We start from the raw sequence: 26,904 nt of genomic DNA, 5'->3' as shown, positions 1-26,904 counted from the left end.
CATGGTTTTTTTGTTGCAACGTGCATGAAGCAGCTCGCACCTAGCTGCTTCCTTTGTTTTTGCGTTTCAAATACAGTATTACATGACCCTATATATAGTAATGAACAGTTATTACTTAATCAAACAGCTTGTATAATTTAGTCTTAGAAAACATGGACACCACCACGTAGCCAAACAGGTTCTTAAACAGCTACAGCCAAACAACTCTTCTTTTTCAAACAAGCAAATACTGGACCCTCTCCGCCCCCCCCCCCTCTCTCTCTCTGCCCTCTCTCTCTTTACTTTATTATGCATTACTTTACAAGAAAAAGACACAAAGCAGAAAGCAAGGAAGGTATAGTTCAGTTGTTGGGGGGTTTTTACATAGTACTTCTCCATGCTAGTGAAACTTCACTAGCCAGATCTACTTCACCCACCATCCATTCCAAGTAAGTTTCTCTCTCATTTTCTCTACTTGTTTAGTCTGTTTTATTCACATTCCCTCTCTCCCTCTCTCTCTAAAAGACCCACAGAGAGGATAGGAAGCTTGGGTTTTTGCAGAAGAACTTGTATTTTGTGCTAGATCCAAGTTCCACCATTTCAATCCAAGGATACATGTTACTCTTTTAAGACATCCGAGGTTTATCTTCCCCGTTTTTAGCTTGCAAGTTTTCAGTTTCTCTTTTCCAGTTCCCTTTGTCGGTGAACAGTGTTTTGTTGCTCTGTCGATTATCATTATTTTGCTACAAACAAAATAGATTTTCGAAATCGGGAGAGGGGGGCTATTTTGTTGTTATAATGATAATAGTTATTGGTATTATTATATTTTTCCCAAACGAGCAGTGAAGCCGACTCCTTAACCGGAACAATAATGCCCATGTCAGTGGGTCTTGCGTGAAATTTATGAGAGCCTCCCCTCAACAACCCTTCACGCCCCCCGCTTTTACTTTTTTTTTTTGGGTTTCCTTTCCTTTCCGATGTTTCTCAGGTTCCTTACTATTTTCCGGTTTGGGGTGACTTAAAACGTCAACAATATTCATTGTTATGGTATGCTGTCTTGCTGTTGTGGTGGTTGAATCAGGCTACTTTAGCTTAAAAATGGAGGAACCTTTAAGTGACGAGGCGGCTAAAAGGTCTCCAACTCCAGACAAACAGAGGCAGCAGTCGTCTGGTAGCTCAATGCAAATCCCTATGAAGGTTTCGAAAACCACAAAACCTACCATTTCAGCCAATTCCCACCTCTTAACACCAATTGGTTCTATTCGAAAGAGGACTGAACCAAAAAACAGTTCAGATTCAAGTTCAAATGTGACCGCCAAAAACGCATCCTCCTGCAATACCAAGCCAGTTCCAATCGCCAGAAGAAACAGCACTGGAGGGGTTCCTGAGAAGCAACCCGTCTCTTCAACAAAACGGCAGAATACCAGCGGAAAGACTAATAATGCTGTTTCGGACCCAGTGAGGAGGTCCCTTCCAGAGCTTAGAAGGAGTTCCTTGCCTCCTACAAAACCCATGGTTAGAACTGGTAGTGTTTCCGAGACTAGGAACTCAGTTCCCATGGACAAGTGTTTGAGAGCATCAACTGGGTCAGGTGTAAGTAGGCTGGAGAAGCCTTCAGTTAAGCCAGCATTGCCAGCCTCTTCTTCTTCTTCTTCTTCTTCTTCAAGAAGGGTTATTTCCACATCAGTGGACAGTACTGCCAGTAGCATGAGCAGGAAGAAGCTTTCTTCTCCATCTGCTAGGTCCCCTTCTATTTCTAGTGGTTTGAGAGCCGGGTCCCTATCAACTTCCCGGGATAGGAGTTTCAATTTGACTGGACGGAGAAGAGCAGGTGCTCCTGAAAGCCACGATTCTCACTTCATTGCTCTTCCACTGGTGGAAACTAAAGCTGGCGATGATGTGGTAAGCATGCTATTCATATGCTCTCCAAAAACCCGAGGCATGCTATTTTTTTTGGATGTTCTGGTTTAGTCATTTTGTTGACCACAGAACGAAGCATTTAGGGTAATGGTCCTGTTTTCTGCCACGTTTCTCATCTTTTGAACCTCTGCATTTGACTTCTCTGTCAAATATACCATGTAGCATGTTCAATCTAGTATGCGCAGAGTAGAGGACAATGACATGAATTGTTTTACATTTTTGTTTTACATTTCGTCTTCTATTATCTTGATATATGGAAATCAATAATGTGTCCATTAGTTCCAAAAACGAGTCAATGCATTTCCTTATTTCTAATTTTTGACGTCCATTTCTATCTCTTTTCTAAGTGAAGGAATATACCACCATCCTTTTGTAGTTCTAGCTGGAAAAAAGGAAAAGGATTTTTTTTTGGACATAAGAATTAAACACTCAGGTTTCTTTTTTAGATGCCTATCCAATCATAACTGCTGAATCTTCTTTAAAGTTATAGCTGGAATTAGTTCATTTGACACTGTGGCTATCTGTTATACTCGAAGTTGTTAAATACGAGTTCAAGATTGGAGGTGAGGCATTTCAGTTCGGTACTTGTGATTATTAACCATCATTATCTTAGTGCACCCCATGTATCTTGAAAAGAAAAGGGAAATCGAAAAGACACTATGTATATCATTGCTGCAGGTTGCTATCATAGGCAAATACCCTATAGAACACCAATCTCCTTTCTTGGTTTGTAAATGCTTCACAATATTCTGAGTCTTGATAGTCATATTAATCTTGAGTATGAATACTGAAAAGAAACAAAACTGTAGATTTGTAGAAAATGGATTGGTTACAGTTCTTTAGTGGAGAAAGAAATAATTATTTATGCGTGTTCTTTTAATAAGCAGTTCAAAATACATAGATGGATAATGATGCTAGAGCCTAAATATTTGTGTAACATTCAAGTTTTGCATCTTTAAGAAAATCTTTTGTCTTACAAAATTGGACCTTGTTTCCTGTATTGTTAGAAGAAACTTTGGGGGTGTTTGTTTTTTTTTTTTGTAAAGTATTTACTGTTTTCTAGATTTTCTTATATTTTTTTGTGTAAAATGTTTCACAGAAAATTGGCCAAGGTGAAATGTTTCACAGACAGCCTATATAATTAATTCAATTGCAGTGCAATGTTTTCAATTCATTAAGTTCCATAATGTATTTTCTCAATTCACAATTTTACTCTTATGTCATCATCTAACTATTTCAACCTCATTAGAATATATGCTCAATGTACAATATTTCAAGGGAAAAGACTTTACATGTAAAATATTTTATGCAAACCAACACCCCCTTGTTGAGAAAAAGGATTATCAGAATTGAGAGAGGAAAATGCTGTGCATATAATCAAATCATTCTAAAACTCCATGCAAACATATCTGGCAAGTAATAGATGGTGAATTGTGGGCCACACAAGTGTTAGATGATTGGTTAAGCATTTGTTTGAAAATTTGGTGTGATTTGTTTGTATATATAGCCTTGCTCTTTGAGATATCAATTAGTCAGATACCAGTTTTTGTCTTCATTCTGAAGGTTTAGTAAATATTCTTGTGACATGGTGATGTGATGTGGCTGATTGACATTCAGAACCCTAAAGTCCATGAGCATTTCACATACTCTTAACAATTCAATGTGTACTTCACGGCATCTTGACTGTTGCTGCTTATATTTTCCTTTCACCATTTCTGATTTTGGTCTTTGCCATTTTTTTTGTGATTTTTTTTCCTGTTGCATCAGAGATTGGATCTTAGAGGACACAAAGTACGTAGTCTCAATGCCAGTGGGTTGAACTTAGCCCAAAATTTAGAGGTAAACATGTACTATCCAGATGTTTTGGTTCTTATATATGCCAAACTTGTGAATAGAGAATGTTTAACTGATACTTTTGTGTGACAGTTTGTTTATCTTCGAGACAATCTCCTTTCTACATTGGAAGGAATTGAGATACTGAAGCGTGTGAAGGTTTGTTTTGTGTTTTATCATGATTCCATTTCTTAGTACTACTCTACTTGGCCATTTTTCACAGTAAACAACTTTTGAATTAGAAAAATTCAAAACTTACTAGAACTCTGCTTTATGCATGTCCATTTTCAAACAAAAGAAGCTTAGTAACTGATTAACAATGCTGTTCTTCCAGGTCCTTGATTTGAGTTTCAATGAGTTCAAGGGGTCTGGGTTTGAACCTCTTGAGAATTGCCAGGCCCTTCAGGTTTGTTTCTCATGTCCAGTCATCACGGAAGTTTCATTATTATAATAGACTATAGCTTGTTATGGTTTATTTAACAAGGTGGCGAAATATCTATTACCTGTAGCAACTCTATCTTGCTGGGAATCAAATCACATCACTTGTAAACCTTCCTCAGCTTCCTAACCTGGAGGTAAGCCTTTAAATTGTTGCAGCCTTGCTGATCTGCTATTGCAATTCATGATTGATAATGGACTTCTATATCCGCACGCAAAAGTAATTATGGTTTGTTGTCTTGCTTTTCATTTTAAGTTTCTTTCGGTCGCTCAAAACAAGTTAAAGTCTCTGTCAATGGCAGGCCAACCTCGACTACAGGTGTTCATGCTGTCTAATAATACTCCAGCTTATTTTAAATTCGTGATTGAATCACCATCTTTAATGTTTTCACCTTCTTTTACTTCTTCAGGTGTTAGCTGCCAGCAAAAACAAAATAACAACTCTGAAGGGTTTCCCGCACCTACCATCTCTTGAGGTTAGTTTTAAGTTCTTTAATTCTGCCTTTTAACTTCTGGAGACGCATAGTTGCTGAACTAGTCTTGTATTTTCACATTCTTTACTGCCATGCTCAATCATTCCGTTTCCTTCTGTGTAGTTTATTTAGGTTCTTACTACTGTATCTAGTTTTATGGTACCATCAATGTGGTTAATGCTGATGTAGGCAAGTCTGTCTGACTTGAAAATTGATATGATTCTCTTATTTGACCAAATGCTGGATAATGTTGTAAATCAGCCTTGAATTTTTCACACTATGATTTATAAATCATGAAGGAGAGTATTTTGCAACAATTCAAGAATTTGACTTAAGGCTTTCTCATGCTATGTGAACCAATATTGAACGGTTGGAGGTATCTCAATCTTCATCATTATGATTTCTTAGTAGGATAAATTACCCTGAGCAACCAATAGTTTGGCCTCGATTACATTTTGCCCCTATAATTTCACATATTATTCCACGGCATCTTTTACTGCATCATTTACTTAACACCCTATAATTCTGATTCATTTTACTGAAGTTAGTCTCCATCCAAAGAAAATGTCTAGCTTTTCCATTGAAGACGTATTATCACAAACCGATCATGAACCCCACCAAATAACCAGGTAGATGATTATTCAAATAAAAAAAAGAAAAAGATTACATGTAGTTGGTGTCTTCATAATTACCCTTGTCGCTGACATGACTTCTGTCAAACCCCAAAACCTCCTCTGCCACAAAATAATAATTTTTCTTCTCACACCTTGAAACAAAATTGGTTGTCAAAACAATCAGTCAACTCAAACCAATTAATTAACCCATAATTATAAAAATTCTAAACTTTTACCATGTATCAAAAATTAGAAAAATACATTTTTTGTTTCTTAATCTCCCACGAGTGAAGCTAAACTATTGCAACCCAATGACCAAACTTGTAAGCTTCTATGATTGCTAACCACTTAAAGAATAGGCGAAAAGAAAAGAGAGGCAAATTTGAGCTCAAAATATAAACAAACGAGAGATAGCTCAGACCCATCCTTCTAGTCCTAGAGATAAAACTTCTGTTTCAAATTGGTCATTTTTGTTCAAATTTTTGCTATCAATTCAAACAAAAGGTGATCAATTTAGGACTGTTGGAGGCATTTTGGTCAAAAGGGTTGTTATTATTGATTTGGAATTGAATTGAAACTTGATTGGCACTTGGGGGTTGGCCAGCTGTGGAGGAAGATCACAATGTCAACTTGTTGAAGGTGGTTCTATAATGCCTGTTTGACTGCATATGTGCTGTCATTGAAAAGGTTGACGTCTAAGGCGATACAGAGGTTGACAGTGAAGATGAGGGTGGCAGTGGTGGTCTTGGTGTGGAGAGAGGCAGAATGGAGTCAGAGGGAGGGAGTTTTGACTTTAGAATTGTATGGTTGTTTTATCTTGTTGTTTAGGAGAGAGAGAACATAGGAGGAGGGAAAGAAAGAGTGGGAGGGGGGGAAATGGTTGCTGCAAGGAGAAGGGTTCCAAGGGTTAGGCAATCCATGACTTATAGTTAACATTGAGCTGCCTGCTTTTCTGTTGGATTGATTGGGAGAGTGGTTCGTTGGAGGTCCAGTCCAGTTTATATTGGGACATCTTATTTTGTTTTTGGTAATTTCACTAACAGAATTACTGGCCTTTTTTAGCTGCGGGTGTAACCTTTAATATGTGCAACTATAGGGATTAAGTATAATCTCGGTCAATGCTCAAGAATATTTAAGGTTAATATGGCCTAGGGTTAGAGACTAATGAAATCTGTTTCAGTGGTATTTGGACTTGGGAGTAGAAGAAACTACAGAAATATTTTCATTTGCGTTCATCTTTCTGCCAGCATAGTCTGAATTCTCTTGGATCGACATGCAGTTAGAATATTTTTCATCTTCTGTACACATATTTATCTTCCAATGATGTAAGAGTTGGAGACAAATATTTGATGCATTGATGACATATTAATGAAAACATGTTCATTTTCTTAAACCCCCAAGAAGATACATATTTTTAATATTGTGTTGTGCTGCAGCATTTGCGAGTGGAGGAGAATCCTATACTTAAGATGCCTCATTTAGAAGCCGCCTCGATTTTGCTTGTTGGTCTTACCTTGAAAAAGTTTAATGATAGAGGTATTCTTGGCATGTTTCGAAATGCCTTTATTCAAGATTGAATGATATGTCTGCTCCTTATATACAACAAAACATGCATCTGCATTTTCTTTCAAATGCCTTTCTTCTTCTTTTTCTCTCCACCTTGAAAATAGAGTACTCACTTTATGAAGTTCTCACTTTGTTACTTTTTTTCATTGTTTTCTAAACTTGGAAATTCTGATAGATCTTTCCCGGGAAGAGGTTGCAATTGCAAAGCGTTATCCAGCATGCACGGCATTGTGTATTAGAGATGGTTGGGAGCTTTGTCGCCCTGAGAATGCAGCAGGTATTCATTTTGCAAAACACACTATATTGGTGCTTGGTTTGGACTTTGAAAACTACATCAAATAAATCACCACATCTCTAGCGATGTTGATTTTTTCTAGCTCAGTGGAGGAGCTCCTATTATAGATGCTTGCTTTATTTAGACAATGATCTCTTTCTCTTGCTTAATTTGTTCTAGGATTGCGTAGTTATTAATTAGTTGCACGTGATGTTTGGTGGGTATTAAATTTTTATCTTATTTTCCATTTGCTAGCTACTTTTGTCTATTCAACTCCGTATTAGATTTTTTTTTTACTATTTTCTTGAGGTTACATTATAGTTAAATGTTCATAAAAGTTCCCTGTGCTCCTTTTTCTGCCTTCTTTCTTGGTGCTGTTTCTCTCATCTTATCTTCTATCATCTCTGCTCTGATTCTCCTATTCTTGTTCTCCATCACCGAATGCTTAATTACTGTGATGATGGAGGCCATGCCTTTGAAATCAATTACTGCAGGCATTATGACCTGAATGTGGACATGCTAATTCATGTGCTTTGTGCATGTGCACATGAATTTTTACAAAGTTTTTGATGAATAAAAGTTAACAGGATTTATTAAATTAGTTACAAAGGTGGTAATTGCTATTTCTAGGTTCAATGCATGCCATGGTACTTAATTCAACCTTTATTACATGTGAGCATCTAAACAATATAAATAGCAATACGGATTCAGTAATCTTCCTCACCAACAAAAGATTGTTCCACATGTCAATAGTGCGTGCTACTGACAAGTATCATCCGAATAAGTGAGATATGATAATTTTCCCTTAAATTTCCCTAAATGGGAACAATACCTTCTCCATGCATTCATGTCCACCTCAATTACACCTGCCATAAATTTCACAGCTTCAAGCACCAATTCCATAAGCATTTATCTGACTCACAGATTAAGCAACAGAAGGTGATTGACAAATATGGCTGCTACTTACACAACAAACACCAGACAACAAACACTAGTCAACTTACTGTTATATTATACTTGTATCAACATAGTGAGAATCCTTCTTAACCTCCACTCTCAGCCTAACTATCACAAAACCAACCATAAATGGATATATGCTGTTTAGCACCTCTATCTAGGTCTTGTTTTGATTCTTTGATTGCATTGTGAGTACTACTGAGCAGGCAATGTATCAGGTTTAGTACATAGTTAATGAGTTCATGTTGAGGAAATAGCTGGACCACCAAAGACTTTGAAACATATAAGGCAACACAATCAAGGGCCACATTATGAATCTCCACTGTCATGTTATGTAACACAATGTGAATATTAGGCTGCTGTGACTTGTGAACCTATCTCACAAGAAGTAATTATAGTTGATCTTGCCAATCATGAAGGCTCCTTGGTGAAATTCTTAACCTTGAACTGTGGTCTGCTGAACAGACTCCACTTTTCACTTTCTGTATGAGCAATGGAAAGAGCATTTCCCTCCTGGCTATCTGCTCAAAGATGCGTTGGTAGATCAACCGTTCGAAGGAGATGCTTGCCACTGCCACTTTGTTTTTGTTCAAGACAACAATCTAAGTGCCGCTCCACAGTTAGTCTTAAAGTATCAATGGTTTGTGGGAGAAAGAGCACTTTCAAGCTTTGCTGCCATTCCTGATGCCACTGAAGAGGTAATTGATTCATGTCATATATAAACGTTTGAGCAGATATCTTCATCTTATGCTATGCTGATAGTATCCTATGATGCTTAGGTATACTGGCCAAAGCATGAAGACATCGGTAAATTTCTGAAAGTGGAATGTACTTCCGTAATGGGAGAAATAGAGTATCCTCCTATTTTTGCCCTATCGTCACGTGTTTCACCCGGTATGTTTTGTTCTAATTTATTTAAATGAATGGTTGATATTGAATAAGTTGCTTGTTAATTTAGCTTCTAAGTTATCAACATGTTATTTTATTGTTAGCGGAATAAATTTATAATTTGTAATTATTGATTCACATCAAAGTGGCTTTACATCTACAATAGAAAAGCCCTTTTAGAAATGAAGAAACAGACAAATATACATGCAAACATTCAAGGAATTGTAGGTTCTGCTATTCTCAGTCAAAGAGAGTCTTTTAACCTAATTTCTTCCCAACCTTTTCTTCACCATGTAACTTGCGTCATACTGTCTTTTAACCTCACCTTTTCATCTTATAAAGGAAATGGAATTCCAAAGGTTGTGAACCTTGAAGTGCAAGGAGAGTTGGTGGAAGGAAATGTTATCAAAGGCTATGCTGGGATTGCATGGTGTGGTGGAACTCCAGGGAAAGGTGTTGCTAGGTAAGATTGATAACGTGGTTGTAGGATATACACATCCAAGGTCAATATGCAATTTAACTCCACTATTGCCTTTCTTCAGTTGGCTGAGGAGAAGATGGAATAGTAGTCCAGTGGTTATTGCAGGGGCAGAAGATGAGGAGTATTGTTTAACTTTAGATGACATTGATTCCAGTTTGGTTTTTATGTACACACCAGTCACAGAAGAAGGCGCCAAAGGGGAACCTCAATATAAATATACTGATTTTGTTAAAGCAGGTGTGTAGGGGATGAAATCCTTGATTAGTTAGTGTACGATCTGTTTTCTCTTCAATTTCTTATTGTTTATCCTAGATGTTTATGAATTTCCTATTTGAATTTATGCTTGGTTCCCCTTTATCAGGGAAACATCCCAAAGAAATATCTGTTGGGAAAAGGTTGACCCACCCCAAGACTTATATTGAATTTAAACAGAATGAGTTTCCTGTGATCAAGCGTTTTAGCATACATGACAATTTATTTTCTTTTTTCTGAGGTTTTTATTGGTGCAACTCTCTAAACTCTCTTGTATAAAATAAAAGTCGAAGAAACGTACCATTTGAAACTTAGTATGTTCCTTGAAAAGGCGAGGAAGTAATTTTTCATTTATTCAAATTCAAAGAATGAACCTGAAAATCAAACCTCCTTTTAGCATGAGTGATGAGATATCCTCCTATTTTGCATGAACAACTCTTTTACGCTCAACTCATAATTAATTCAATAATCAATGCAACCCTCTAGGCTCAAACAGTTGACTTGGGAATTTAGTTAAAATTTCATAGAAAACTCAGAATGTTTGTTCTCATGCTCTGAATTTTGACTTTATTGGGTAGTCATATCTGCTATATATTTGCTAAATATTTTCACCATTTATTTTTAAATGCAAATAGTATGGCATTGGATGCTGAAGGATTGTGTTTCATTGTGACAGCACCTCCATCGGTCAGCAATGTTCGAATTATTGGAGATATTGTAGAAGGAAATATCATTAAAGGAGTTGGGGATTACTTTGGGGGGAAAGAGGGTCCCAGCAAGTTTGAATGGTTACGGGAGAATAAGAATACTGGGTTAGTGTGCTCAATATCTCATAATCCACCTCTGTTTCTTGGAAAAAAAAGAACTTATTCTCTTGAGTTTGTTTTTTATTCTTGTTTTTAGAGGCTTATGCCCTGCTCACTTTTATGCAAATAACATTGCATATACAAGGCCTTCTTTTCTCCTTGTATGTTTTCAATTTGGGTTTGGATTTCTTTTTGTGCTCGGCTTTTCATGGTTTTCATTTAGACATTTGAGTTCGTTTGTTTTTTTAATTGTGGATTCTAAGAGATACACATTTCATGGACTCTTTTTTGATAGAAGTTATTTCAATCTTCTTGGCTGTTTTTATTTTTTTATTTTGTAGAGATTTTGTATCCATATCAACTGGTACATCTGAGTATGCCTTGACCAGTGAAGATGTTGGACGATGCTTAGCTTTTGTATATTCACCCATTAATTTTGAAGGTAGGCCCATTGCCCTTTTTGTTGTTGAAATTATAAGAAACATGTTTTCTCATCATCTAGATTTCTGATAGATTATATTTACGTAGTATAATAGTTAGCATTCTTTGCAGGACAGGAAGGGAAATCTGTTTCAATATTTTCTCACCCAGTGAAGCAAGGTAGATTGAAATGATGCCAACATGTTTTCACTTTTTTTTTCTTGTGCCAGGGGCCCGGAGGCATTGTTACGCTTCCTGGTTATAGTGAAAATGTCTGATAGATTTGAAGCTCGTATCAGTTGGCAAGTAATGGGTCTTTTTCTAAATTAAATTCATTTTTGAACCTCTTGCAGTCTGTGGTAACCCTAAATCAACATAACTGAAGCACATGTTAGTTTTAGTAAATATAAGAAAGTAGATTCACTTTTACTCATGCAAATGCCAACTAGTCAATGACACAGCATAGTTTTCAAGTTTGTCCTACTCAGGGAAATCACGATCATGGGAAGTGAAATTTGTTTGTGGCACTAATCTTAGTTTCTTTTGCTATGTATGCCATTCTTCTTCTTTAATTTGTTTGTTTCGTTCAGTTATGTAATACATCAACTTTAGTGGCCAAGGTAGGAAAACTTTCAGTGTAGTTTTACTGTTTCTTTCTTTCTCAAGCCATTCTGTTTAAATGTCAAGGGTGTGTGTGTGTGTGTGTGAGGGTGTACTTTTCCTCAAATGAAAATCCAATTAGTGATGCACCGGATATTTTAGCAATAGTAGGGGCAATGTTGCCTAGGTGGCCAAATTTATTGTTTGTTTTTCTCTCTTTATTCCTGCCATTTCTCTATTCCATGTCAATGGTTGCTTGTTATCCTAGTCAAGTATTATCCTCATTAAAAAATCAAAATTGTTGCTCCTCTATCAAGTTTAGAGTCTTAGTTGTTTATCATGTCCACTGAAAAATGTACAATTAGTTCTTTATAAGCGTGCTTCATCAGTATATACTCTTCAAATATGGTATGGTCTTCTAGATTCTATTCTTGATAACAACGATACAATGAGCTTTATTGAATTCCTTGCATTATAGTTTTCTTCCATTGCTAGTAATATTTATTGCAGTATTTGTTGTTGGTATCTTTGTAATGTTTTTGCAGTTTTATCGTGTTGCATAAAGTTTCTGACTCCCATTGGTTGTGATGGTTTTGTTTACCCCAAATTCAGCACCTCCTAAAGTAAAGAATATAAAGATAATTGGTCATTTACGGGAAAACAGTAAGGTCACTGTAACTGCTACTGTTACTGGAGGAACTGAAGGTTCTAGCAGAGTTCAGTGGTTTAAAACAAGTTCTTCAACATTGGATGGTGAGAATAGTCTTGATGCATTGATCACAGCAAAGATTGCAAAGGTGGGTAAACCTGTATGTCTGTATATGTACACAGAAATAATGGGCCAGTGTCTCCTCTTCTTTTATTTTTGTTGGATGTTCATAGTTGAACTTTTGCCTTAATTTAGGCATTACGAATACCTTTAGGAGCAGTTGGTTATTACATTGTTGCGAAATATACTCCTATGACTCCAGATGGTGAATCTGGTGAACCAGCATATGCTATATCTGAAAAAGCAGTTGAGAGTAAGTAAATCCTTTTCCTCTGCCTTGCTAAAGATTCTTGAATATGTTTTTGACACAAGCTAAAGTTCTGGTTTGAAATTCACATAATCTACATGTTATTTTTCCACATGTTTCAGCTCTTCCCCCAAGCCTAAATTTCTTATCAATTTCGGGCGACTACACTGAAGGTGGAATATTGACAGCATCATATGGTTATGTAGGTGGTCATGAAGGGAAAAGTGAATATAATTGGTTTCTTCATGAGGTAAATGCTTAAATCTAATCCTTGTGCGCTACAACTTCAAATTTTTTGTCACATTAATTTCTTTTTCACTTGTTTAGACCTGTCTTCTTAATGATAATCAGATGAAATTAAAGTTTTGTTAACATGCTTACTTCAAGAGATTCATATTTCTAACTTTCATTGCTAGCATATAAGAGATGTTGCTTTGACAATCATTCTACTGAAATCATTTTTGTATTTGATGCTCTTGTGGATAACCCGTACCCATGCAATGAAGATTTTCCTTCATGATATCCTTCTCTTATTTCCATGAATAAATTCTTACACTCGGGGTGTGTTTGGTTTTGGGTTAAAGTTAGTCAACCTTGAAATGGGGGTTAAATGTTAACCTATAGGGGATGGGGTAGCAAAATTTTTGAGAGGGGAAATAATTTCGAAGTTTGACATTTTTTTCTCTTTCCAAATTCAAATTCCATTCTCTTTTTTGTGCACACCCAACAAATGGATCCTACCATTATTTATTATTGTTTTATTATTGTTTTATTATATTTATTTTAATATCGATGTAAAAATTATTGGGTCCCACCATTACAAGTAGTTTTTACACACCTACCAAACATCTTTAATACTTTACCTTTTAACCAATTTCTTGGATTCTTAGCACTTATCCCTTGGTACTTAACCCCTTAACATTTAACCTCCATTTTTTTACCCCAAACGAAACCCAGCCTAAAACCAAAATGAAAAATCATTTCCTATTTGAAAAATAGAAGATTTTTATTGATCTATAACAATATTTTTCTGTACGTTTTAGTTTATGCATATTTACATATTGCAGTCTTGGTGGATATTCGTACTTTTACTTACTCATAACAGACTGTTTGGTTTTTTTTATTATTTTATTTGAAAGAAAAAACATTGCCATTTTTTTCCATGTAAGGTCACATTGTCCAGTAGAAAATTGGACACTAGAGGTTCCAAGAGGCTTTCTGAAATAGGTTTTTTTCCTCCCTTTTATGTGGGGTAGCGGCTCATGCTGCAAGGTGTAGCCTTTTTTATTTAACTATCTGCTATTTGTGATTCAATTTTTCATGTCATTTTTTGCGTCACTAGAGAAATAGATAGGATATCTAGAAGTTAACCATTTGAGTCTTAGCAAAATATGTTCAAATTATTAGCACTCACTTTTTTTTGCTCTTATGTCATTTGGAATATGTATCTTGGAACTTTAGCTTGTTTAATGTACCAATTGTTTCTTCTATCAACTTTTTTTCTAGTCTTGACATCCATTTTATTGCTTTTTTTTTTTGTATCAAGTATATTTGATTATTCCTTTGTTTAGAAACAACAATCAAGCCTCAAACCCAAGCTAGTTGGGGTAGGCTATTTTAGTGTTGTCAAGAGGCGCTCGCCTAGGCTAGGCAAGACCACAACACCTTTATTAGTTTCAGGCGATGGATTTCAATGAAGCGTTGCCTAAGCGAGCGCCTGATTGAAATACTTTTTTTTTTTTTTCTGTTAGATTTGTTTTTTAACTAATTTATGTTTTGACCTATTTGTCCATTTTTAAATTTACCACAAGAAACAACTTAGGGGTATTTTTGTTAAAAAAAAAAACAAAGATTAGGGTAAAAAAGAATAAAAAAATCATTAAAGTGAGAGGGAGACATACAGTCAAAGAAGGGCACTTGAAGAGAAACATAAGCCAACTTTGCATTGAATAGAGTCAGAGAACAACGCAAGTACAAATGAGGATGTTTTTGAAGATTAATGAATAATGATGATGATTTTAAGTTTGCCTTTTAATCTATTTGGCTACTTACTGCAGACCACTTTAAATTATCTTTTTTTGTTTTAAGGGTGAAAAATATAACTTTATATGACTATGTCATGGTATTGTATATTTTCTTTTGATTTTCTAATGATCTATGATCTAATCTTAATTGGGAAGATATATATTTTAGATTTATTTTATATAATATAATATATTATACTATAATATTGTACACATTTTTTAATCTATAACATATTGCCTTGGTTCATTTGGGCGAGCACCTCAAGCATTTTACAGGCTTGGGGCCTTTTATCGCCTTGTCTTTAACAACACTGGGCTATTTGTATTCCTTTGCACCATTCCATTTGATTATCCCACTGTTTTGAAACTGGGTAGTAAAGAGTTGAGTGTTTTAGTTTAAAGAAATAAAATTATCGAGTGTGTCTAATGCCTGTTTTTTATCCAAGAATTGCACTTAAACTGACTTTTCAGTGTTGTTTGGAATTTTCAGTTTGAAAGAGACAATGGAACCTTGATACTTGAGGGTTCTGGAGTTCTTCGGTATTGTGTTACTAGAGATGCAATTGGTAAATTCATTTCTTTTCAGTGCATCCCAGTCCGTGATGATGGAATAGCAGGTGAGCCAAGAACTTGCATGGGGGTTGAACGCATTCGACCAGGTGATTTTCTTGTCTCAAGTTTATATAATTTTGCTTGCTTGTGTAAGTGTGTGAACCAAGAATAGATGAAGCTGCAAAATATTGCAATTAATGTAAATCACAATATAAAACTAAAGTTTATAAGCAAAGCCAATGATTTGTTTTTTTTTTTTTGCTTAATTAGCTCTTTCCCTTAAATGTTTATTGGCATTGAAGTAGATATTAGGCACAATTCCACCACTACTTTTTGTTGATATTAATTTTCAAATAAATGGAAGGATTAGGTTTTGAATTGTTGACATCTAGGTCAAATGGACTTGTACTATATATATATATATATATATATATATATATATATATATATATATATAATTAACATGAAAGTTTAAGCTGTTAAGTGAAGGTTGAAGATAAATTTTGAATCTTAAGAAAGTTGTATTGAAAGCATATTAGTTTCTTGTGGTTTAGGTATTTCTATGGACTAGCTATCTGTTGTGAATGCTTACCAAGACTTGTGTGTTTAAACTGGTTTGTGCTGTCTGCATGTAGCTAGTTATGTTGTTTATGTTTCAAACTTATTTCTTTATGAGAAGTTGTCTTTGATGATTAGGAAGTCCAAGATTGCTTTCTCTGCAAATAGTTGGAAATGCTATTGAAGGAACTTCACTAAGCGTTGACAAAAAATACTGGGGAGGTGAAGAGGGGAATTCAGTTTTCTGCTGGTTTCGGGTACTTTTTTCTTTATGCATGTATGGACTTAGTAATCGTCTCATATTTTGAAGGCAAGTTGCCATAGTTGTTTGTGACATAGTGTAGAAGAAAGGAGGAACATCACTTACTGGTAGAATTGGCATTTTTCTGCTACATCTGATTGTTGACTTCTTTATGCTTTATTCACCAATCTATTCTTTTACAGACTAGTTCAGATGGTGCTCAAATTGAAATTCAAGGAGCCAGTACTTCGTCATACATGCTTTCAGTTGATGACATTGGCTCCTTTGTCTCAGTTTCATGTGAGCCTGTGAGAAGTGATTGGGCCTGTGGCCCTACCATTTTTTCTGAACAGATTGGACCTATTATACCAGGTATGTGATGTCCTTTTCATAGTTGCTACCCTTTTTCTTTGCCGTGTTTCTTTATAAGCTTCTGAATTATGCAGTTTTTGAGATTTAATCTCCTCTATTCCATCATGTAATAGTTGACTAGTAAGGTCTGGTTTTGTGATTCTATCTTTAAAATCTTGCACAGGTCCTCCAACTTGTCAGTCATTGGAGTTTCTGGGATCGATGATGGAAGGACAGCGTTTGAGCTTTGTTGCATCATATAGTGGAGGGTGAGAATTCTAGTGAACAAGATGTCCTTTTCTTTTATTGGCATTAGCAACCTATTGTTTTACTGAGTGCTGGAATGTCTAAGCCTGTTGTAGTTGTTTCTCATGAAATTAAAGCCTTTCTATGATTCAGAGAGAGAGGGAATTGCTTCCATGAATGGTTTAGAGTGAAAAGTGGTGGTATCAGGGAGAAATTAAGTGTGGACGGTAAGTTTCTGTGAAGCAACATGAAATATGATGTTTTACCAATTCGATTTGTCTTCTTGGAATTACTAGATTAGAAAATGTCTTCTTAAAATGTTGCAGAGTATCTTGATTTGACTTTAGAGGATGCTGGACAATGCATCGAACTTGTTTACACTCCAATTCGCAAAGATGGTATGAAAGGAAGCCCACGGACCATATTATCTGATGTGATTGTACCTGGTGAGTCATACTTTCATAATTCAGAAAATATAAGACACAACAATAATCTTTTTGTGGACCTCAACATCTCTGAAAATTATTGCCTAAAATAAAATAAAAATTGCTGTAGCTTTTGTTTGTCTAAAAAAGATCTTTGATTCTGATTGGACTGCCCACATTGTTGTTATGAACTTATGATTGCTTAATAATTAGATTACTTTAGGGGATAGGACATGACTCTCTAGCAGGAATTTTTCCTCATGTCAAATTTTACTTGGGGATTGAAATTAGTACCGGAAAGCTGCACTTGAGGGAAAGCTTTGGGAGGACACATGGATTGAGTTTGAGTTGTTTTGGGTTGTTATGTATCATTGTTGTCATGCTTGCATGATAATTAGGTTATAGAAGGTCACAGTTTCAAAAAGCATGTGCCTTTACATTAACTTCTGTGAATCTAAATTAGCACTCAAAAGGTGCTCTTGATGGAAAGCTTTGGAAGGACATAAATGGATTTGAGTTTGATTTGGTTGGGGTTGTTATGATACACGTATCATCAGCTTTGTGCATGTTACTTAATTCATTTTTTTTTTTTGGAAAAGTTTAAGTTGTATAAATCCAAAAATAATTACAAGATACAAGGGGTATACCCCAAGTAGTACAAGTCCGAAGACCGGATAAAGAGACCAGAAGGTCAAAACAAAGAACAAAGCTAGAACAACAACAAAACAAAGCAAAAGCTAAAATAGAGACATCTGGTCGACTGGTTTCTGGGAAATCCAGAACCGGTTGACCAGTTAAACAAAGAAAAGCCTAGGAACCGGTTTCTGTCCGACTGATAGATGATTGATTGAAAAAGATTAAAAACCCAAGATGATGCAAGACATATTTGAAATTTCTGTTCTAGGAAGGATTTGTGGTGAGCTAGGGTTTGTTGTTCGTAGAATTAGAGTAGCTTAGAGCTTGTTTAGAAAGAAACAAGGAGAAATTAGGCTGTGAACAGTGATCTGTTACTGTAGCAGCATTGCTTTTATGCAAGAAAGAAATAGAATTACGAGAAAATAGAACAGGAGAACAGAGAGTGAAAATGTAGCATCCCTCATTTATAGAGATTAAAACTCCTTAAATGATCAGGATTTCTAATCCTTACTAGTACTGAAACTAAATAGGAATACTCTATTAAAGACTAAGCTTACAAAATAACCCATGACATCAGACTCCAAATCCCGAACATAGAAATCTACCAAGGACACTATTGTTTTTTTTTTTTTTTTTACCAAAAGACCTGTTGGTTGAAGAAGAATTGCTTAATGTAGCTTTGGGTTTCCAAAGTGGAGAGTGTTTCTCTAAGAATAACATAGCTACTTCATCACAATGGTTGGTGAGTTTAATGTTTTAAATTCCTAAACTTCTGGAAAATCAGCCAAAATCTATATCAAAATAGATTTTCTTGTAATTGAATGCTCTATGTGATGCAACTGTAGGATCATGTTTCTTAAAGATAGACACACATGTCATTGTTCTGTAAAATGTCTTATGGGAACTCAAAAACATATTTCACAGGGGGTTTTGGTACTCAGGTCTTATTGGTTTGTCAGTGGCGTATACTACTTGGATGCATGCTTGACATGACAAAGTGCATTTGCTAATGTGTTTATAGTTGCCCCCCCCCCCCCCCCCCCTAGATGCACTGCTTCATTAGATTCCTGATTGAAATTATTGAATCTAATTGACATTTTGGTGTTTTTAGCACTGATTCTAATTTAGCATTTTCTTCTATAAAATTTTTACCACACTCAAATTTGTCTTATTCTATATTTACTCTTTTTAAATAGCTGATCCAGTGGGATTGGAACTTGTGATTCCTAATTGCTACGAGGACAAGGAGGCCATCCCACAAAAAACATACTTCGGTGGACAGGAAGGTGCTGGAGAGTACATTTGGTTTAGAACAAGGGACAAGCTAAATAAATCTGAATTGTTGGATATATCAAATGCTGGTTATGATGATCTTATATGTGGTAAAACCTTGTAAGTAACTTGTATAATATATTGGGTTCAAAGAGTTGAGAAAGTTCATCTTAACCATGAATTTCTGAGACTGATTTGCACTCGTGGCAGGGCATATACTCCATCAATTGAAGATGTTGGAGCTTATTTGGCTCTGTACTGGCTGCCTACTCGTGCAGATGGCAAGTGTGGAAAGCCTTTAGTCACAATTTCCAACTCTCCAGTGAACCCTGGTATTCATTCATAAATTTCAACTTCATATGTTCTTTGACAACAAAGACCTATCTTGTTATGGAAGGTCTATGATCCTTTTCCACAAACATCATCACAGGTGCATGCATTTTGGAGTTTTGTTAATCTTGTGATGAACGTATTTGGCCACTTTTTGAACCACAGTATGGTTGATTAAATTGAATTACATGTACTCCATTATACCAATCCATGGTCTGGCCCAAGTTATGCCAAGAAGCTGCATTTGTTTAGTTCTTCTTTTCCTTAAATAGCTCATTAAAAAGTGGAATTGATATCTTGTGGCAGCTCTTCCAGTAGTTTCTAATGTTCATGTGAAGGAGCTGTCTTCGGGTGTTTATGCTGGAGAAGGAAAATATTTTGGTGGGCATGAGGGATTGAGCCTCTTCAGCTGGTATAGAGAGACAAATGAGGGAACAATCATTCTTATTAATGGGGCTAACTCTAGAACGTACAAAGTCACAGATTTGGATTACAATTGCTGCTTATTGTTTGGGTAACTGCTCTTACTCTTTTTTACCATCCCATCTAAGTTCCTCAAGTTTAAACTTAGGTATCTATTGATGTGCCAAACATTTGAATATTACTCTAGAATGATTTTCCAGTATTCCTTTGGTTCATAAGGCTATGTGATGATATACTGCAATAAACATGTCCAAATTTTTCTCTTAGGTACACACCTGTTCGTTCAGATTCAGTAGTAGGTGAGCTTAAGTTGTCCGAGCCAACTAACATCATTCTCCCAGGTGTGTAGTCTCTTTTGGGAAAGAATGGGGAATATGATTTTGCTTTTAAACTGTAGATGAGCTGTATAAACTAGCTGACCTAATCACTTATTCATGCCCCCCCCCCCCCCCCCCCCGCGCGTGAACTCTTCAGTGGTGTTGTTTTCTGTAATGTTATGTTTACCTTAAAAACATTAAATAGAAATGAAGGTGGGTAATATTATCATTCACAAGATTTTATATTATCTCAGTTTCCCTGTTTTTTGTGTAGATGAAGAGAAGCCTTGAAAGGTAAATTAGAAATTCATGGGAGGGAGTGTCCTAGATTTATGATACTGTGCTCTTTTGATTTCTTTACTATTCCTGAACCACTACCTCTAGTCAGCAGGATCTAGCCTATCATTCACAAGATTTATATTATCTTAGTTTCCCTGTTTTTTGTGTAGATGAAGAGAAGCCTTGAAAGGTAAAATAGAAATTCATGGGAGGGAGTGTCCTAGATTTATGATTCTGTGCTCTTTTGATTTCTTAAACAAAGTTACATGGAATTGAATAAAGAAGTTACTATTCCTGAACAACTACCTCTAGTCAGCAGGCTCTAGCCTTTGCCTTGTGCTCTAATTATCTCATTGTACAACTCACAATTTTAGGTGAGTTCCGTTGATGAATATATCTTCTGTGAAACCATACTCTATGGATTCAATTCAGTCAACCTGAAGTCCAAACTAGCTGGGAATGTTGGGGGAGGTGTGGAAAAGGATAGAAGCATGAGATTGTACTTTGATCTAAATTAGGCAATATAAGATTGTATCCTTTTTTGGGTTGTGTTCATAAGTTGAATTGGGAATTGGGAGATTGCTTTTTATTAGAAATTTGGATTTTGTCCTTAATTTAATGGGAAAATTGTTAATGGCGTTTACTAGGATTTTGATTCCTATTTATTCAAGTTTAGGGTTTTCATCAGAGTGCTATAAATACTTGCATGATGGTCCCTGTAAAATGGATCCACAACGAAATCTTTACTTTCACTTTTTCCCCTTGTTTTCCAAGAATCTGATGTAACTCAGAAACCTTCAAACTTTGCTCTTGTTGCTTGCAAGATTGTCATGTACTCAAGTGGTTGAATTTCCTCATGACAATCAAGATTGTCATTATCATTGTTCAAAAACTTTTGTAGTAACTCTTGCAAAGGTTTTGAAGCTAGACCTGCCTTCCGAGTAGATTTTTGTTTACATCAAATTATTATTTCAACCTAGTCAATAAGACTAATTCTTGAGAAACTAGAGCTCATGAAATTAGAAAGACAATTGGCTTTACTATGTTAAAAAGCAGGATTAGTAATGTTACCACCAAAAGTTTTTGAACGACCATGAAAAAACTCTCCTAATTTATTGAGCTTTGGTTTCTCATGAACTAGCTTTTTTGGCAAGTTAAGAGTAATAAATTTATCTAGACATAAGTCTATCTAGAAGACAGGTCTAGCTCCTAAAACCTTGCAAGAATGATCCATGTGCGTAGCCTTTCCTCTTTCCAAATTCTTATCGAAGCTCTTACTTGCAAGGTAATTTTGTTGAACATGGCATATAGTACTCGTTTGCAGACAGATGTGACCTTATATATCTGCCCCCCTTCTTTGATTCTTTGCTTTCCTTGCTGCATTACATTCTTCTCTTCCACCCTGTTGCTTTTATTGATACAGTTGCTGAACATTATATATGCTATGCTCTATTGTATACTGCGTTGTGGCTACATCTCCTTGGGAGCATCATGCAAATTAAACTATATTTCTTATTTGTCCCAGAGCTTCCACAAGTGGAAATGGTTGCTCTCACAGGAAAGGCAATTGAAGGTGATGTACTTACTGCTGTTGAAGTGATCCCGAAGAGTGAAACCCAAAGAAATGTTTGGAGCAAGTACAAAAAAGAAGTCAAATACCAATGGTGAAATGCAAAATTCTCTTTTAGAGTTTTTTTTTCCTTGTTAGATTTCTAATAATAACTAGTATTGTTAGGCATTCTTTCCCTATATCCTTAGCAAAATTTTAAAGTATATTTATGAAGGGTCAATGCAATTGAAGTGTTTTAAACTTGTTCATACTACAACAGCAACATGTATCTAACCCGATTTTCTTTTTACTGGAACCAAAATTCGTATGAAGGCAAACATTTTTAAATCATTTTACTTCTGTTGGGAATCTGAATAAATAGATGCTAAAACACTTTGGTATACTTTCTGGCTATTGGTGAATTGACATGCATAACCATTAGATGGCTGGTTTCTGTTTCAGAATTTGGCATGTATGCAATGAAGTCAGAAATATTTCCAGTCTCTTGAATTTCATCACAAGTCCTTAGCTATTGTCATTCTCTCATTTGACACAAAGATGCTGCAGGTTCTGTTCAACAGTGACAGGGGATGGCTCTTTTGAACTCTTGCCTGCACAGCACTCCTGTTCTTACAAGTTGCAGTTAGAAGATATCGGTAGACGCTTCAGATGTGAATGTATTGTGACTGATGTCTTTGGAAGGTTGAGTGAACTAGCATATGCTGAGACTGCTGCTGTGTTGCCAGGTCTTTTGCTTTAAACTGTGTTTTTTCTCTATTTAGGGGAAATTATTTCATATTTTAATCTATCTCCATCAATTTGATTTCAAAATTTTGTATCACTCCATGAGATGTATGTACTTATTCTGATGGGACATGGTTTTTAAGTAACACACTCCATTTTCTTGATTTAATTTTTCCAAATTTAATATTTTTTTGACATTTTGGCTAGCTATGGATGTCTATTTCTGAACTGACTATTAATCACATGTTGCAAATGTTTCACTTATGCTTGGATATTTCCTCGTTCAGGTTAAAGTCTTCTGTTTAATCTAAATGTTGTGAAAGTAGTGTTATATCGCTCTCTCTCCACTCACAAACACACACACACACTAGGGATACCTGTATATTTTACTAAATTAGAGGAAGGTTTTTTAAGTCATGATAAAGTAAATCTTGCTATTAATGTAACATTTACCATGGATTAACTAAGATCTATCATAGATTGACACATCTGTTAGTAAAATATTTAATAAAAGGGTGAACCTTTTATGTATGTATATATATGTGTGCGTGTCTATTTCAAACTATCCCATTATTTTGGAGAGCATTCACACGTGAACCCCTTTTTGATTATCTATTGCATGATTTTACAAATAGTTGTTTTTCTTGGATTTTTCATTGATGAAAGTTTCTGTTCTTTTCTTTTTGTTGACATGTTCGTTGCTAAGATTTTATTGTACCTGCTGCTATTGGCAATATTTCTTGAATGCCTAACACTTGATTGCATTCTTATATTATCTCGGTATTTGTTCTCATGAACTCTTCTTGTTTAAGTAATTGATATATTGATTGATTTTAGGGATTCCTAGAATAAATAAGTTGGAGATTGAGGGTAGGGGTTTTCACACCAACTTATATGCTGTTAGAGGCATTTACAGTGGAGGAAAAGAAGGCAAAAGTAGAATTCAATGGCTTAGATCAATGATTGGTAGTCCCGATCTAATCTCCATTCCAGGTATGACAGCTGAAAAACCATTAAATGCTGGAACCATACACTCAAACAAAAAGCTCCACATGGACATATTTGTTGACAGTAATCTCTTCATTTAGTTTCATTGCTGGTGGTGGGTTCCACTCGAATGTTGTATTTGACTTGGAAAATTATTTGATCTTGTAGGGGAGGTGGGAAGGATGTATGAAGCTAATGTTGATGATGTGGGGTACAGGCTGGTGGCAATTTATACTCCTGTGAGAGACGATGGTGTTGAGGGGCAACCGGTGTCTGCATCAACAGAGCCAATTGCAGTTGGTATGCTCGAATTCCCTCTGCTACTTGTACTTCCCCTTTCCCACTGTTTATTTTAAACAATTTAGCAAATTGTTGTTGGTATAAAATCAATGTCACCTAAACAGGTTCAGCAGGGTTTGAATTTTTACAGTTATCTAATCCCTCTGATTCTAGCCTAAACCATAGAAGGAACTGTGGAACAATACCCAACCAAAAGAGCACTAGTATCTGTGTGAAACAATGTCTAAAATAGAGATTCCTTATATGTATTTAAGTGAAATTTGGAGAAAAGAAAATAGAAAGTCATGGATTTGAAACAGGAAGAACATAGGTTGGTTCGGATGAAATTTATGTTACTATAGTTGATATTTTATATGAAATTAATTTGTTTCTTATCATCAACATCAAGCTCAATAACAATCATGTATTTTATCTTTAGCTTTGGGAATAAGTGATGTTTATTTTACATAGAACGATTGGTAATTAAAAAAATAATAAAACCTTCCTTTTAAGAGTTAAATAAAGTTTGCTGCAATTGAGATTGCCATAATTCTGTTGAAATTTCTCCGTTAGTGAAAATCTCATTTTTAAATATATAGGAAGCAACTTTCCAGAAATTTTACAAAATCAAGACTAGGATTGGAAACTTGAAAAGCAAAGAGATTAGGGCAGACAAAGTAAAGAAAAAGAGAGGGTTCGAGTTTTTTAGTTTGTATATATCATGCTCTTTCAATTTTTATTTTTTTTTTGGAAAATAGGATCTAATGTGCCTTGCTTTTATGAAGAAAAGATTTAGGAAGTGCCTTGTTGAAAAAGAAAAGGAAATTAAAAGATTTCCTGATTTCCTGGTTGAACTCTGCTGGACACCCATCTTATAGTATTTGCAGCTTGGTTCAACTTTAGCTGATTTGGCTTTGAGCAAGCCTGGCATTGCAAGTTTCATGGCGGATCGGTCATGTGACATGAAATCATCAAACATTTTTTTTTTGGTTCAACAGAACCTAAGACAGATTTTGGACTACACAATGGGGTATCTCCTTCCATCTTTAAATCCCACAAGCCCTTCTATTGCTTGGAAATGGCCACTGGGTGTTCTTTTGGGGACAAATTGCAGTGAACTTTAAAATCTTAAATAATGTATTGATTAAGAAATGAGTCGTGTGTGTTGAATTTGATGTATAAACAGACAAGATTTGACTTGCAATTCTTTTGTCCTGCTCCAAGGACAAACCCACAGCAAGCTTCATGTATGGGTTTTCATGTCCATGTCCTACCTTAGTTTCGTTTAGTTTTTCTCCACTCACTTATGTGAAATACCTTCTCTAATTATGATTAATCCTGTATAATCTCTTAAGTTTTTTGATTGTCTGTCATCAATTTCCCCCCCTGATTTTGGCATGATTAACTTTCAGAGCCTGATGTTTTTAAAGAAGTTAAGCAGAAGATTGAACTTGGGTCTGTGAAGTTTGAGGTGTGTATATTTTAAGTATTTGATGAATATAATTTCCTCTATACTAATTGATTTTTGGTGCTCTTGGTATAGTTGCTGATGTTTCTTGTACATTTCTTGTACATCATTTTTGTATTTGTTGAATTTATTGTAAATTATGCATCTCAGAATGTACCAAACTATACTTTCATGTAAAGAATTGTATTTCAAGATTGTTTTTTATGTAGTTTTTGTTTTTCTTTTTAACTGAAGCTGTTTTTGGCCTCTTTTCTGTTGAGTTATAAAGGTTTGGTGGAGGTGTTTTGAACATACATCTCATGTTCTAGAACTCTTAATTGGAGGGGAGAAGGATAGGAGGATGAATTTTGACTTCTGTTCTTTTGGGTTTTCTCTGTGAAAGTATGAGAGAGATGCTTGCCTGAATTGCCATGTTTGCTATTTTTGTTTGGTTCAGATCTAATATATTATTGCTTGTCATGAAAGGACTGCTTGAAGATGACAATTGCAATAGTCTTGACTGTCCAAGCCAGCTCATTTATGTGTATTCTCTTGCATTATTCAAGAACTGACTGCAAATCTTTGTATACAGGCATTATGTGACAAAGACCGTTCTCCAAAAAAGGTTTTTCCATGTCATTGCAATTTTGAGGTTAAAGTTGGAATGATAAAAAAAATATAGCATTTTATTGTTACTGTTAATATTACAGGTTCTTGGAGAGGGTAGTCTTGAGAGAAGAATACTAGAAGTTAATAGGAAACGAGTGAAAGTTGTGAAGCCTGGTTCTAAGACTTCTTTTCCAACTACTGAAATTCGTGGAAGTTATGCTCCTCCCTTTCATGTGAGTTTGTGTCTGAACTTTAATAATTTTGTATACACCTTGCTTACTTTGTTCCGTGGCATACAGTATTATTCCAAACTTGTTTGGTAAATGATAATTGATAATTGCTTTAAATTATCAATTCAACAATTCAATGTCAACTTTAACAAACATTATACTATAAATGTAAATGTAGAAGTACTGACAGTTTGGTAAATGAATTTAGAAGTACTCTGATGTGGTAAAAATAGAAAATTGCCCCTGTTTTTTTGTCTTTTTCAATGCTTCTCACTTTATGTTGCTCTCTTCCCACATCACAATAATGTTTTTTGCTCACAATTTATTTATTTAGCTTTGTCAATAATCGGAGCTTAAACTTAAAGCACTTTTAGTCCATTATAGTTTGCTTTTCCCAATCTTATTACTACCAGAAAAGCTAAGGTTAAAGATATTTTTTCAGGTGGAGCTTTTCCGAAATGACCAACATCGGCTTAGGATTGTTGTGGATAGTGAGAATGAAGTAGACCTGATGGTCCACTCGAGACATTTGCGGGATGTCATCGCCCTTGTGATTCGGGGCTTTGCTCAGCGATTCAATAGCACATCCCTCAATTCTTTGCTCAAAATAGACAATAACTATGGTGTAAAATAACTTTGCATTTATGCATAGGTTTTTAGTTATGTGGGCGTCCACTCATCTGTCACGCCCATTTCACTTTCATTTTTTTCTCGTATTATCTGTGTTGCCTGCATGTATTTCAGAACTATTTTGTAGAAAATATAAGGGTGAGGTGTTGAGAGATTTGTTGACGATGAAATCAAGTTGTTAACCTTACATTCTGATGTATGGTTTCGGACTAGGCGTCCAGAATAAAATAGTTCTCAAAAGTCTTAGACTTTTAGCAA

At 35.5% G+C, this 26,904-nt stretch overlaps 1 protein-coding gene across 1 annotated transcript; it reads left to right on the top strand.

The window, feature by feature from the left end:
• The first annotated feature begins 265 nt into the window (after nucleotides 1-265).
• LOC133703750 (187-kDa microtubule-associated protein AIR9-like) lies at nucleotides 266-26,904 on the top strand. Its single transcript, XM_062128385.1, has 38 exons — nucleotides 266-428; nucleotides 1,061-1,881; nucleotides 3,667-3,738; nucleotides 3,826-3,891; nucleotides 4,067-4,138; nucleotides 4,242-4,307; nucleotides 4,427-4,489; nucleotides 4,581-4,646; nucleotides 6,694-6,793; nucleotides 6,999-7,100; nucleotides 8,520-8,752; nucleotides 8,834-8,948; nucleotides 9,285-9,405; nucleotides 9,485-9,660; nucleotides 10,352-10,487; nucleotides 10,823-10,923; nucleotides 11,034-11,081; nucleotides 12,114-12,298; nucleotides 12,406-12,523; nucleotides 12,640-12,767; nucleotides 15,032-15,200; nucleotides 15,790-15,908; nucleotides 16,096-16,264; nucleotides 16,428-16,512; nucleotides 16,643-16,716; nucleotides 16,816-16,935; nucleotides 18,747-18,942; nucleotides 19,033-19,154; nucleotides 19,459-19,666; nucleotides 19,843-19,916; nucleotides 21,697-21,835; nucleotides 22,288-22,466; nucleotides 23,302-23,457; nucleotides 23,620-23,751; nucleotides 25,143-25,201; nucleotides 25,770-25,802; nucleotides 25,888-26,019; nucleotides 26,459-26,904. Exons 2-38 carry the CDS (start codon nucleotides 1,078-1,080, stop codon nucleotides 26,648-26,650), a joined length of 5,130 nt encoding a protein of 1,709 aa, XP_061984369.1. The 5' UTR covers nucleotides 266-428; nucleotides 1,061-1,077; the 3' UTR covers nucleotides 26,651-26,904.

The sequence above is a fragment of the Populus nigra genome, chromosome 9 (genome assembly GCF_951802175.1).
Source record: "Populus nigra chromosome 9, ddPopNigr1.1, whole genome shotgun sequence".
Lineage (NCBI taxonomy): Eukaryota > Viridiplantae > Streptophyta > Magnoliopsida > Malpighiales > Salicaceae > Populus > Populus nigra.
Note: the sequence above shows the minus strand (reverse complement) of the source record. Positions and strands in the feature narration are given on the sequence as shown.

What these genes read in the sequence shown, in the direction of transcription:
- LOC133703750 (XM_062128385.1), top strand. Translation starts at nt 1,078, where the DNA reads ATGGAGGAACCTTTAAGTGACGAGGCGGCTAAAAGGTCTCCAACTCCA. An exon ending in ACTTAGCCCAAAATTTAGAG is followed by an intron (nt 3,739 to 3,825) that starts GTAAACATGTAC and finishes TTTGTGTGACAG; the next exon opens with TTTGTTTATCTTCGAGACAA. An exon ending in CTTATATGTGGTAAAACCTT is followed by an intron (nt 18,943 to 19,032) that starts GTAAGTAACTTG and finishes CACTCGTGGCAG; the next exon opens with GGCATATACTCCATCAATTG.